Source organism: Dipodomys spectabilis, unplaced genomic scaffold (assembly GCF_019054845.1).
Source record: "Dipodomys spectabilis isolate Male_0828 unplaced genomic scaffold, ASM1905484v1 ptg000069l, whole genome shotgun sequence".
Lineage (NCBI taxonomy): Eukaryota > Metazoa > Chordata > Mammalia > Rodentia > Heteromyidae > Dipodomys > Dipodomys spectabilis.
Window position 1 is genome coordinate 17,015,619 of NW_024870746.1, and position 14,126 is coordinate 17,029,744.

A 14,126-nucleotide genomic window follows, 5' to 3' on the forward strand; every position below is an offset into this window, starting at 1 on the left:
TTATCACAACATGAGTGCTGAAAAAGTTTCTCAACTCCACAACTATGTAAAGAAAGGAGCGCCATTTTCTGACAAAGATTGAAGAAGCGGTCTGAAATTAGGAAAAATAATTACCGAAAACATTGTTTTGTGCTATTGTGTGTATGATGAAGCGTGTAACTTTCACTTGATTTCGGTGGTCATGCCATCAGTTAATGACTTACCAGTGGCAATATAGGATGCTTCCCAGTTGTTAAGCCAGTGGTTTGCAACTATATTTTAGCATCTGAGGAAGGTGAGATTTGGAGGATGGAGTTTGGAAGCCAGTACAGGTAGAAAAAATCCATAAAACTAATTTCAAAATAACCAGGAAAAAGTCAGGCTGCAGGTATGACTCAAGTGGTACAGAGTGCCAGCCAAGCAAGCAAAGTTATAAACATAAGACTTTGATTTCCTACTATAATACAAGCTCCTCTAGGGAGGGAAAAATCACTGATGAAATGTTTCTGGTTTGACAATGAAGCAGGTATCACTGCTGCTTCTTTCTGTTTGCAATTTCAGGGCGGGAAGAAGCCCATGAGGAATAGCTATATGAATCATGAGAGCTGCAAGTGAAACCTAACCTCAGGTCATGTCAAGTCAGAAACAAACAGCACTGCAAATACACATTTAGCTAAAGATTGCACTTAACTAGGGTTCGATATTGACTCTGCCTCATGCATTTTAGTGTTCTTTCATTCATCTACACTTAGAAAATTTAAAGAGTAAACACCTAACTTGTCTCGATGCAAACACCTCCACTATCAACTAATGCTTTTGTTTCACATATTTTTACAAAGCTTTGAAATTCCAATTGGTGCTTTCACAAAATTCTGTCATTTCATTGAATGCCAAGGACTTCTGACATTTTCAACTCAGCACTACTGTTCTACTCACAACAGTATACATGGAATTAAAAGAAGTAAATTCCTATTTGTGTACCTTGCAGTTTTGAAATTCACATAAGCATAAAACTATACACATGTATGTGTGTGTGGATATATACATTTATGTGTCATTGTAATATGAACTATAACCTCTTCATTTTCAGATCTTACTACTTGTCCTAGAGTAAGAGTTGGCTACATCTTAATACCATGTCTATCCTTTTTTTAAAAGAGAGTATCAACTGTATGAGTTTCATTGTGATTATTTCCATACATACCTATAACGTAAACTGATCAAATGTTATTTGGCAGTATGGGTGTTTGAATGAAGGACCTATACTTGCTAGAAGGTATTTTACCTCTTGAACAATATCCCCAGACTATCAGAACCAGTATCTATGATTCATAAGTTCCCCCTTTGGATTACAAAGTTATTAATGGAAGTAATATGGCAAAAAAAATTTTTTCAAGTCATCAACATATTTAACTTCTTCCTAGAAAACAATGTAGGTTTCCCCTTCATTTATTCTTAAGAGTTTTAGTGATTCTATGAAATACCTTGAAGCTTTCTCACATACTATAATCTAGTCTGATAGTATTTTAAGCAATTTACAAAGTAAGGAATAAGCTCACTTCCTCTGCATGAAAATCATGAACTACATGGTCCCACACTCAAAGAGAGTTTCTGGGGGGTACCACAGCTATCCAAATCTGTGGTAGAGTTGTTCCTCAGACTCACTCCTGGACAAAACTTGCCAACCATCTGTCAAAAACACAGACCAGTATTAAACTGTTCAGCTTTGTCGCAACTGCTATGAACAAATCTGAAACTTCAACAAATCATGTAGATTAGGTAGTGGCTGCACAAAATTTTTTCTTGCCAAAAATTTTATACTTTCTGAAATGGAAACACAGCATTGACTAGTTCACTGGTCTTCACTTTTATTTGCTGATCCTGGATCAATTAGCTGTCTAGAGTTAGGGCAAATGAGCTAAGTGAGCTCTGTCTGCAAGTGAGCTACCTGAAGGATAGAGGGAAGAAGTGGCATTTTCTGATCATTGATTTGCTCTTGTATCCACACTTCTGGTGAATTCACAAGACAGGGCTCATGGTTGTTTTTGAAATTTTTAGTACTTTATTACTGTGTACTTCATAAAGCAGTTATAAAACTATAAAAATAGAAAACAGGGGATTTCTCTTGCTATCCATTTACTCCACTCATCTAGTAATTAAACTAATTCAGTCAGTGATCTCATTTGCATTTTTAACCCTACAAATCAGAGTGGAGAGATGCTGGTATGGCTTCACCTAGAACCCCACCCTGTCCAATACTCCAAATCTTATTTGACTCCTAAGATTCTGTTTTACTAGTTTAAGTGGTATTACATGCCAAACTACATAGACCATGTAGCTCTACACACAGTAGCTCCACCACAGTGATTTTTGGTTCAAGAGATCTAGGGTAGGGCTAAGTAGTGTATCTGGATTTAACACCTCCAAGGTGTCACTAAGAACCAGTAAAACTAAGCAACCTGGAAGAAATCCTGTACAGAAGCAATATGCTCTGCACAGGGATGAGGTCCCTTGACTTCTCATTCCCCCCTAACACAGCAAAAAACAATTGGTCTGCAAACTCTTAAAATCTGTTCTACATCTCCTCTGACTACTGGCCTATCAACTGCACAGGCTACACTCTCAGCTTAAGAACTAGCATGCTTTGTCATTCCTAGCACTAGCTATTTGTAAAGAATACATAGTTATGTTTTTAGAAACTGTAGTAAGAATTGTTTACAGATATAACTTCCAGTAAGTGAAGACTTTTAAATAAAACTCTGCTGCAGTACCTTATACTGATGTAAAGTTTGTGTTGGCCTCCATATAAAAATGATTCCACTGAACAACCTGTAAACAAAACATAGGCCAGTGAAATAATTCAGTTATAAGGAACTTAATTATGTTACAAATGAATAATTTGTTCCCAATACACTAATACCATGTATATTAGCCTAAAAATGGTTTAATAAATACATTAATGTGAATCAAGTTTCATTTAGTGCATTTATGAAAAATACTCTAGTGTAAGCACTTTAAGAAAATCAGACATTGTGGTAATGTTCTCAAGTGGTAATGTTCTCAAGCACTGTTTAAAATTAAGTGTGGACTCAAAAGAGTCCTATGTAAGATTCAAATTCAGCAGGACTGGGGGCCGGGAAGGTGGCTCAGTGGTAGAGCGCATGCCTTGCATGCCAGAGGCCCTGGGTTCGATTCCTCAGCACCACATAAGCAAAAAGAAAAAAGCCAGAAGTGGCGCTGTGGCTCAAATGGTAGAGCGCTAGCCTTGAGCTGAAAAGCTGAGGGACAGCGCCCAGGCCCAGAGTTCAGGCCCCATGACTGGACCCAAAAAAAAAAAAAAATTTAGCAGGACCCTGGGTTCTTTTATCCTGAGGATCTCAGTGCTAGCATCTGCAAAATAAGAACAATTCTTAGCAGAGTGTTATGATAATATAGGATCTAGAATCAGCACAGAATGACGGAAAACCCTTTGACATAAGAATTATTGTTTTCATTTTTCTACCAAAATGTAAACAAAAACTAGTAGAGATGCAGTTCAACTTTTTTCTCCTAGTCACAACACCCTTCATGATGCAAATGTAAAGAAAAAAATTCAAGCAAGTGATAATATGCTCAAACTTACAAGGTACCAGCGAGAACTCATATCTCTGCTTTAACACCAAGGTTTAAAATCCTGTACATGAAAGTAACAAACAAGAGTTAACATGTAGTATAATCCACAGATTAGTTTGACTTTTTATATTTTTACTATATGGTAGTATATACTGTCTTTTTTTAAATAGTCTTTTATTCCTAGTAAATACTGTTTCTTTAATTTTCTTACCTGCTCACCTTTCATAAAAACATGAGTAAAAAAAGTGGCGAGATATAAATATAGGAGTAAGGAAAATGGGTGAAAGAACTAGTCCTCAGTGATTCTATGATTACAATTTGGCTAAACCTTCATTTATAGCCCTTTAAATTCTACCTCTCTTATTATTATAGAAAGAAGAAAAAACACAAACACGTAAGAGAAAGGTTACTTCAAACAGATTGTTCATTAAATAACTAAAACCTCATTGCTTAATTATTTTTATTTGGTTTAATTGATAAATAAATACAAGAGAATTTTAAGACACTGACAATATAGTAAACTTTAAAGAATTTCAGTTTTACTCACTTATACTTCTTAGAATGGAATATATACATTATTCATCAACAAATGCTATTCATCAACAAATGCTTAATGTGGTTTAAACTTACATTCACTTTATTTTCAGAACTTGAAAAACAATCTAATTAAATGAAGGATATAAGAAAATTATTTCTTTTCCTCTGAGAATTTAAAATAATCTTTTTTACAAGTTAAAACTTTTAATAAAAAATTTAGAACTATAGTGCCTAAGTATAACAAAATTGCTACAGTTATGTATTTTGATCATTAATATTGAAAAAAAACAGATGGTGGCTCCTAATGCAAGGGAAATTAGTAACTGAGAATTTTCCCTTCTGGGGACTCAAAGTTTTGCCTTGATTATTATTTTTACTTCACCTTTTCAAACACAATTGCTCCAACTTAGAAGAATGTTTACATAGACTTTTAGCCTAGAATATTGGTTATACATGCTAAGATTTAAGAACTCCCAACAATGAGATTTAGAAAATGACCCACAATTAAAATGAAATGATCCTACACACATTGGAATGTGTTATTCCATATCATTAGTGTTTTTGAACTACATGATATATTTTTTCACAAACATAGCACCTCATCAAATTCCTGGTAAATACTTTGCAATCACAATAAAGGTTGGAAGCCTAAGCTCCAAGAAGAATCACATGATTCACTTAAGAAAGCATTCCAAGACATGGCTCAGGCATATGAAGATGAAAGAATACAGTCAGTTCTCAGGCATAAGATTAGGAGTAAAGACAACAAATCAACAGAGAGGAGCTAAACATTAAAGTGGACTCCTGCTTTACAAATGTTCTCTTAGACATGCTTGTGAAACTTAAAATTACAAAATGTAAAGAGGTTATGATGGTTGTATCTCTTTATTTCAGGTAATTCTGCTAAAAAGATACTAAATGAAGTCCAATTTTAGTTTGTAAAATTTTAGTGTAAAAAAAAAATCCAGAAAGGTTTCAATTTTCTTCTGGATGTAATAAAATTATCATTCATTTTGGTAAGTTTTCACAAGCTGTACTCTTGGCCGGGAGAATCACTTTTTTTATGCCGAGGAGATGGAGTGGTCTTTGTAGGGGATGGGGATGCGGTACCAGGAGAGTCAGTTCCACCATCCGAAGTGCTGGGTGAGGACGCCAGATGAGGAACTTTCTTTCTTCCGAGGAATCCTCCCCCTTCAAATCCGCCTCTCTTCCTGAATTCCACTTTGTTTTCATTTTCATCCTCTGATGCTCTTTTCTTGGATTCTGAAAAACCTTCTATTGTTTTATGCGCTTCAGGTCCACTTTCTAATTCTTTCAGACTTTTTATTTCTGTTCCAGGAGACTTTCTCTCAGATACATTACATTCTCCTGTTGCCCCTTTCATTTCAGCTTGTACTGGAGCCAAGTTACCATTTTCAGGGACAGCTCTTTCCACATTTCTGTTCAAATTAATTGTCTGGAAGTCCCTGTAACTGTGAAAGCTCTCAGTCCTTCTTGCCCTGGCTAACAAAGGACTCTCTCTATAAGGCCTCACAGAGCCATAAGTAGCTGCTTCGTGAATTGTTTCATGGTGCTGGAGCTGGAGGCTGAAATACAGGTTTTAAGAATTAAGAGTTCAAATCTCACTTGACTTTCTCTGGAATATTTCTCATTAACTAGGTAAATATAAGGTGTTTATATCTATATTTCTTTCTATAAAAATACCTATCAGATAGCCTACATATACATTTACCAGTGTAAATAATACCACAGACATATATTCATTCAAGCCACACTTTAAACAGCTGTCAAAAAGATGGAAAAAAGAAATAAGCAATCCATCTACCATTTATACTTGTTCCTCAGTTTTCATTTTGTTGATATGCTAAAATAAAAGGCATACTATATCACTATATCAAGTATGTAACGCTGTCCCTTAGGCAATAGGCACAGTAACGCCAGGCACAGGAGACCCTTACTGTCCACAAGGATGCAGTTCCACAGAGAAACCACAAATGCTCAGGATTCAGAGAGCTCAACACTGAACTGCAGAGGTTTGATTCATTGCTTCCTGTAACATGGCCCAACTTCCGCTATGATCATAGTGCTTTTCAGAATCTAAAAACTTCATTTCATCACTTAAGTTCACCACATTAACTTCGATCTTGCCTTTTAAAGGCATATTTTCACAAAATTAAGGGCCAGGGAACAGTAGGTCTCACAACAACTTAAACACCATCAACCAGAAGTGGGATACAAGAACTGAGTTGCATAATACAGATAGAATAATTCCAAATTTTTGTTTTAAGGTGTCTTTTTGTAAAATTTATTTTTGACTGGGTTTGATCAAAGCTTCATGAAAATAAATACATAAAGAAGGAATAAGGTTCTTACTGCTTCCCAAGGAGACATGCAATTTTCCTAATTTTGAGTGAATTCTTTTTTTTTCCCCTCCCAGAGCTGAGGACCAAGCTGAGGGCCTTGGCACTTGCCAGGCAAGTGCTCTTCCACTGATCTAAATCTCCAACCCCTTGAGTGAATTCTTGATCACAATAGGCATTCTAACTGGAAGTAATTCTCAACTCAGTTAAAATGAGGCAAAAATGAGGAGGGGGCCTAATTCAACAGAATCATTGCTTAGTATTTGTAAAGTCCTGGGTTCATTCCCTAGCACTCACTCTCACAGAGAAGGGGAAAAAAAAATCTTTACTATGTAAAGGATAAAATATGCATATAGATGAGAAATGCATTAAAATGTTAAATATTAAGTACCAAAGTAAAGTTTTAACTAAATACATACTACAACAAATATAGCTTTTGTAGCATCTGTAATTAGAATGCATCAATCTCCCCCAAAGCAATCAATTCTTTAACCTACCTAGAATTTGATTCTCGTAGACGGCTATGCTGAACCACAGAAGTTGCTGGACTAATGTTAGGAGTAGCACAACGAGATGTGCTCAGGTCACACTGGTCTAGTAATTTAAGTAGCTCTTCTTCAGTTGGACCTCCTACATCTGAGGAAAACAAACACTCCTTAGAATCACTTATGTCAAACTTGTACTTAGGTCAAGCATCTTTCTCAGGGGAACCTACCCCTATCTTCACTTTTGTTCACCATATCCATAGCAGTGGTCAGGTCCCACATTTGAATGCTGCCATTTGTATGGCCTGTAAACAAGTAGCGCCTTGGCCTTGAGCCCATCCTACTCGATCCCTCACATTCTCTCACTGTAAATGAGGATATTGTAGTACAGTCAACAGCTTGAATCTCACATATTCTGCAAAAAATAGTAGATGATTGTAAACTATGGGAAGCAATAACATTTTACAATCAAGATTTTTCATTAACGGCAATGTTAGAGTTGAATGAGTATCTAAAGCAGACTTAAAGGGTCAGACAAAGTCAATAGGTAGTGCAAGTCTTGCTTCTTTGGGAAAAGGTTCTTATACACCAATGCTTTATTTAGCTAACTGAAATAAGGCAAATAATTAAATCACAAAACCTAAAAAGTCTTAATGAGGTTTAAAAATGAACCATGAAAAACAAAGCTGAAAGCAAGCAGTCATGCCAAATCTTGAAAAGTCACTAGGACTTAGGTGAAAAGTTTAAGATATGAAACTAGGAAAAAAAAAAAAAACACAGATGGCCCGTATATGTTCTTTTAGGATCTTTTATCAAAGCATATTTAAAATAATAGGTAACTCACTGGTTTTCAAATATGATAAAAATAACCTGAACAATTATTTATTTATTTTTTGGTTGGTCATGGGGTTTGAACTCTGGTCCTAGGTGCTGTCCCTCAGCTCTTTAGCTCAAGGCTAGCTAACTCTACCACTTGAGCCACAGCACCACTTCCGGTTTTCTAGTGGTTAATTGGAGATCAGAGTCTCATGGACTTTGATGCCCGGGCTGGCTTTGAACCGTGATCCTCGGCCTCCTGAGCAGCTAGGATTACAGGCGGGAGGGCCCAGCTATGAACACTTATATCCATCCTGATAAATGAGGAAACCAAGGGAAAATGTAAGCAAATTATTTTCCCCAAAGTCATATAGTCAGTCATATGAGAGCTAGCTGAATTGTACTGCAGTGAACTTCACTTCTTCAAAAGTGAAAAAGATTATTTGAAAACAAAAATTACTATTAGGTAATCCACATACGCTGAGGTATTGGTAGAATACCTGGCAAGTAAAACAAGTCTCTGAATTTACCCTAGTATGAAAAAGGAAGGAACAAAGAAAGGAGGGAGGAAAAGAAGGATTACATATAGTAATAGGCTATGCAGGCTATGCTAGTCTCACGCCTATCTTAAGGGGAAAAGTTATTAGTATTGTACCACTGAGTATAACATTTGCAACAATTCTTATTGTAGTTATCAGGCAAGGTAGATAGATCTCTTTTGGTCATGGGGCCTGAACTCTGGGCCTGGGCACTATCTCTCAGCTTTTCAGCTCAAGGATAGTGCTCTACCACTTGAGCCACAGCACCACTTCCGGCTTTTTTTTGCTTATGTGGTGCTGAGTAATCAAACCCAGGGCCTCATGCATGCTATGCAAGCACTCTACCACTGGGCCACCTTCCCAGCCCCAGTAGATCTCTTTTTTAAAAAAAAGTTTTTTAATTCATAGTTTTTTGTTCATTGATAATTGTTCTTACTATTGTTAATGGGATGAATAACATTTACTTTTGAACATTTGTAAACTGATTTATAAAACTAGATTCTTTATTTTAAAATAAAACAAATCAACTTTACACACGCATAAAAGTAAGTATGAATTTGCTTTTGCTCCTCTAAGGGATAGATTCCTTAGAACTTTTCTGTCAAAAATTTCCACAAGAAGTGTTCTTCCTTACTTTCGAATAGAACCCTTTCAATTTTGCTTCTATTAAGAGTCTGAACGTTAAACAGCAAGCTTTGGTTCACAACAGTCACTTCAGATGGTTACTTGTATAACTATAGTTTTCCCAATGGAATCATAAATTTAAAAATGGAAAGATATAATTTTAGCATACACAAATAGTTGATTACAATACACTTCCACTGTCTAAAATAACAGAAAAGAGGGGATTAAAATTGACCATTGTAAGTGTTATACCAGTTTTAATAAGCATTTGGCAGGTTTGTTTTTAACCAAATATACGCTGAACACTAAACCACAGTGATTTATAACATTTTTGAGATAATAATTTGGTCTCATCTACATTCAAGCTTCTAATACATTTTCTTAAATTAAAAAACAGAAGGCTGTCAAAAAGATAACTTAAGTACATAAAAATCAATTTCTGGAATTAATTCGTTTTTTGGTTGCTAATAACTACAACATACAATGAACCCTGATGGAAAGAAAATTTATCATCTTAAAGTTAAGACTTTAAAACCACCAACAACTTCAGCAACATTCAAAAGAAAAGCAGCTTATTTAATGAATGGTGGATAGGAATTTTACTTAGTTGTTTAACATGCCAAAAAAAAAAACAAAAAACAAACTTGTTTTGAAAAAGAATTGTTAAAGCTCAAGCTCAATCTGAGGCGGCAAACAATTTTAGAGGAAGTAAAATTTGAACCAGTGCAAAAGAAAAATGAAAGCACCCTGTATTCTGTGACAGTCAGGGTCATAAGATATTTTATATTTTTAAGTCATTTTATCCTACAATATATTGTCAGATAGTTGAACTTTGTTTCGTTTAAAAAAAAAAACAAAAACAAAGGTTAAGGGACATGACTTAGCGACATGACTTTACACAGATCATAAAAGGAAGTGCAGAACTAGTTTATCTGTCTGACATTCACTTTGCCATATTCTTCGCTTTAAGATTGATTAGAAGTCATTTCTAAAGGATAAAATAGTGCAGTGGCACATAAGGGAAGCAGGCACACTGTGCAAATACTGAGAACAGTAGATAGGATTCCCTTTTTGAGAATACAGACATTTTTTCTACATTAGAGAAGAGGGAAGGAGAAATGGTATAAAATACAAAATGAAACATGGGTATATTAAATTGTGCGTCCCATAAGTCTTTAACTTGTCATTATTCTTCATCAAGGTTTAATATTATCTTTGTATTCTATACAGGGACATGCTCAGATAATCTGTAATTTTTTTTATCTGAGAGATGCAAACAATGCACACAGAATTGAATGGAATTGGACAGAAAATATTTAAATTCTAGTCCCTCTTGAAAGAAATCAAAGGTTTAAAAAAAAATTAATCAGTAATTGTATTTGTCCATGATAGAAGGTCAATGTGTTACTGTTCTATTATATCACTAAGTAAAGATTTTAAATCTTAGAGAATAAAAACTAAGTATATTTTTAATATTAGCTTAATAATTAATGAATGTAACAAACTACAAATGTTTTGAAAGAAATAAAGCAATTTCTTAGTGTAAGTATAATTATAATAAAGTGTTACCTTTTCCCAGTAGATGAGAGTCTTACAAATAGTTTGTTCGTGATGGGAACAACCTTCTGGATAAACACCTGTTGGTCATCTCGTTCTCCAAATGGCCCTTGATCAGAAAACAGCAAATAAAAAAATAAATTTTAACTTGTATCACTTTACCAAAGGAATATCAATACTAATACCCAAGTCTCAAAAAGAATTTCTTATGCTATAAAGCTAGCATTTAATTCCAAGTCAAACCACATGCAAAACAGAATGATAAAAGCACTTCAATATGCATTAAAAAGTCTTAAGATATACATAGTATTTCTTTTTTTTTTTTTTTGTCAGTTGTGGGGCTTGAACTCTGGGCTTGGGCGCTGTACCTGAGATCTTCAGCTCAAGGCGAGTGCTCTACCGCTTGAGGCACAGCACCACTTCCAGTTTTCTAGTGTTTTATTGGAGATAAGAATTTCACGGACTTTCCTGCCTGGGCTGGCTTTGAACGGTGCTCCTCAGTAGCTAGGATTACAGGCATGAGCACCCAGCTAGTATTTCAAATTTTTATTTTAGCACTAGGCTTTAAAAGCTGGATGTGATAATTTCCTTAAAGCTATATATTAACAGGACAGTAAGACTTGTTACTCAGATTTTCTTTTTCCCTCTCTTGTTTTTGCTTAGATTCTTTTGCTGGAATTATAACATATTACTAGAAAAATATGCTACATTTTTTCTTAATAGATATTATAAAGCCATTAAAATGACTGATTATAAAACATTAGCTCTTTCTAGCTTCAAATTTTATTTCAGTAATTAAGAAGAAAAACCATTAAGTATCAAATGTGTACACCATCAACATTATTTACAAAAAGAAGTAGTTTAACATTTGAAGATGGCATTATGTAAATATGGAAGTGGTAAGATAAATATTTTGCTCCCAATTTTATAGACAATGAAAAAGCTTTAATAATAGTATTTTGAGAATTCATAGAACCTAAAATGAACAAAACCCATGCTAAATTTCTGATTTCAATGAAAATGTCACATTTTAGATTCCATTTTAGATTTGTAATGTGGATAATATATTCCATTTGAAATGCCTGGAAATATCTGAAAATTCTCACCTATGTCATTTCCAGAGGAATAGCTGCCATGGCTTTCGGTCTCCTCCAAAGACAGTATCTTGAATGAGGCTAAAGGAGTGGAACCTGGCTGAGTAGAGATCATGCCTCTGAATCGTGTCACTGTCCATGTTCGTACATGATTATTATCTGCACAGACTAGGAGAGAAGGTGATTACAAATGATTACTAGCTACACATCACAAGGGTCCACCAAAATACTCTTCTAAATTCATTTTAACTTTTTCATTATAATCTCCATTAACAGCCTATGGTATCTTTTAAGAACCAAATGACATATTTACCTTAAATTTGTTGTACCTAGCTAAGAAGTGACAAAACTGAATACATTTTACCTTGCTGAAAATATATCCTTTTTATGGACAAACTACACAGTGTATAATTGCCACAAATGTTAAATAGGTCCACATCAGGAGTTACTGAAAAATTACTATTAGCATTTACCAAATATGTAGCAAGCAACTATTTACTCTCACTCATAATAACATTAAATATTCTATACTAGAACTGAGCATTACTTTTGTATAAGTAAGTATATTGTTTTTTAAAATGTTATTAGCTCTGTTTTTTTAATGAAATATATAAAATGAAATTTCTTCCAATTTATATCCATTTTCCTTTCTATTTTCCCTATCTGAATAAGTACTGTTACTAAAAAGAAAAACCTATACCAAAAATGTTATCACTAATATAAATAAATATACTGATTTATCACTTATAATAACTATAGAAAATCTGTTGTTACTCATTAATGAGCTTTTATTCATTTGTAAATTCTAGGATAGGATTTAAGACTCATATACATACTACTTCCTATTGAACAAATGAGTTACATATTGTAAACCAAACTTTAGAAAGAAATTTAATTTTCACAAATAGCAACAAGTAACACCTACACAGTTTTGTTCTTATGTAGCAAAATTCTTAATTTTTAAAATGTCAATTTCTCTGGTTTAAAAAAGGGAGGCAATACTTATTTTTAAACTGTTTAATCAATTTTATGAAATTAATTTCCTGATTTTATTGTTACTATTAAGTTTACTGGGATTCAGAAAAACAATTTAAATAATATTTTAATAAATTAGTAAATTAATATTAGGTAACCAAGGCAAGTTTGTTAATTATTATATGAAATCTTAATTTTAGGCATTAGAACACAGTTCAGGAAAAGAACATGATTACATTGTTGCTTATGTCCACCAGGTGGCATAAGTGGGATTATATAAAATACTCCAGGTTTTGGATAAGTTCGTCATTTCTCTTGACAAACTTAATTGCTGAAATTTCAAATCTACAAGAAAATTTTTATATTATAAACAAAGTTTATTTAGTAGTCATTCTTTGGTATTACATACTACAATACATTGTAACCACTAAAATAATAACTGTTATTAAGCACTGTCACTTATACATCATAAAGACCCTATAAAAAAACATATCCTGTCATAGGTTTGAAATGCCTCATTTTACACATTTATTCAGTATCTTTTACAAGCCAAGAGCTATGCTACAGTGGAAAACACAAGTTCCTGGAGCTGTAGAACTTCTATTTTAGAATAAGGATAGATGTTGAGCAAATAAATACCAAGTGAAGAAAACGGAAAACCTCTAAGAAGAAAACAAATGATATAGGTTGACCCACAACAATGAGCCATATAAGACACTATGTTGAAAACGAATTTTACACAGTTGGGGGGAGTGGAGAGAAGAGCTGGGGAGGTGGGAGGGATGGTAGGGGAAAAACAAAGAAGTGGGTAACAGTGCTTGATAGGAAATGTACTCATTATGCTACTCATGTAACTGTAACCCCTCTGTACAGTATCTTTATAATAAAAAAATTTTTTTAAAGAAAACAAATGAGCTCCTATTAAGAAAGCTATTACTGGACAGAGGTTTGGCTAAATGGGAGTGGTAGCCAAGAAGACCTCATGGAGGATATGTGAAATGACAATGACAAGAAGGCAGCCAGACAAGTTACCTAGAAGGGAAATATTTAAAATCTAAAAAAATCAGAAACAAAAGTTCTAAGTTACAGAGGCAGGAACAAAAGAAAGTGGATAGGAAGTTAGGAAAAAAGTATGGCATAAATAGGATCTAGAATACAGATAAGCAAAAAGGCAAGTCATGGTAGAGACTATGGTGGTACCAAGACAGCCCATACAAACAAATCCATGAGACTATTATCTCCAATTAACCACTAAATGCCAGAACAGCCTTGAGTGAAAAATTGGAGAACAAAAGACACGTTATACTTCTGAAGTTTATTATACTATAACCAGGCAATATCAAAGAAATCTTTGAAAACAATCCTAGGACTTCTTCAGTTACTAGATCTTCCTACAATTTCTTTTTTGTTGTTGCTGTTTGACATGGGGCTTGAACTCTCGGACTGAGCACTGTCCATCAGTTCTTCAGCTCAAGGCTAGTGCTCTTAACACTTGAGCCACAGCACCACTTCCGGTTTTCTGGTGGTTTACTGGAGATGAGTCTCATG

At 34.4% G+C, this 14,126-nt stretch overlaps 1 protein-coding gene and 1 long non-coding RNA gene across 3 annotated transcripts in view; both read right to left on the reverse strand.

Annotated features, from left to right (window-relative positions):
* Nucleotides 1–762: 762 nt before the first annotated feature.
* Nucleotides 763–2,770, reverse strand: LOC122109529. The gene is made up of 3 exons (XR_006147709.1): nt 2,758–2,770; nt 1,605–1,606; nt 763–1,147 (listed from the first exon to the last, which is right to left on the reverse strand). It is a non-coding gene; the product is annotated as an uncharacterized LOC122109529 (long non-coding RNA).
* Nucleotides 2,771–4,034: 1,264 nt separating this feature from the next.
* The window catches only part of Kctd3 (potassium channel tetramerization domain containing 3), a 36,712-nt gene continuing 26,620 nt past the window's right edge, over nt 4,035–14,126 (reverse strand). For both annotated transcript variants that reach the window (XM_042681982.1, XM_042681980.1), the window contains 5 exons: nt 11,616–11,771; nt 10,522–10,618; nt 7,204–7,388; nt 6,986–7,124; nt 4,035–5,714 (listed from right to left, as the gene is read on the reverse strand). In XM_042681982.1, coding sequence (XP_042537916.1) covers nt 5,153–5,714; nt 6,986–7,124; nt 7,204–7,388; nt 10,522–10,618; nt 11,616–11,771 — 1,139 coding nt within the window. In that variant the 3' untranslated portion in view covers nt 4,035–5,152. The remainder of the gene's footprint in view (nt 5,715–6,985; nt 7,125–7,203; nt 7,389–10,521; nt 10,619–11,615; nt 11,772–14,126) is intronic.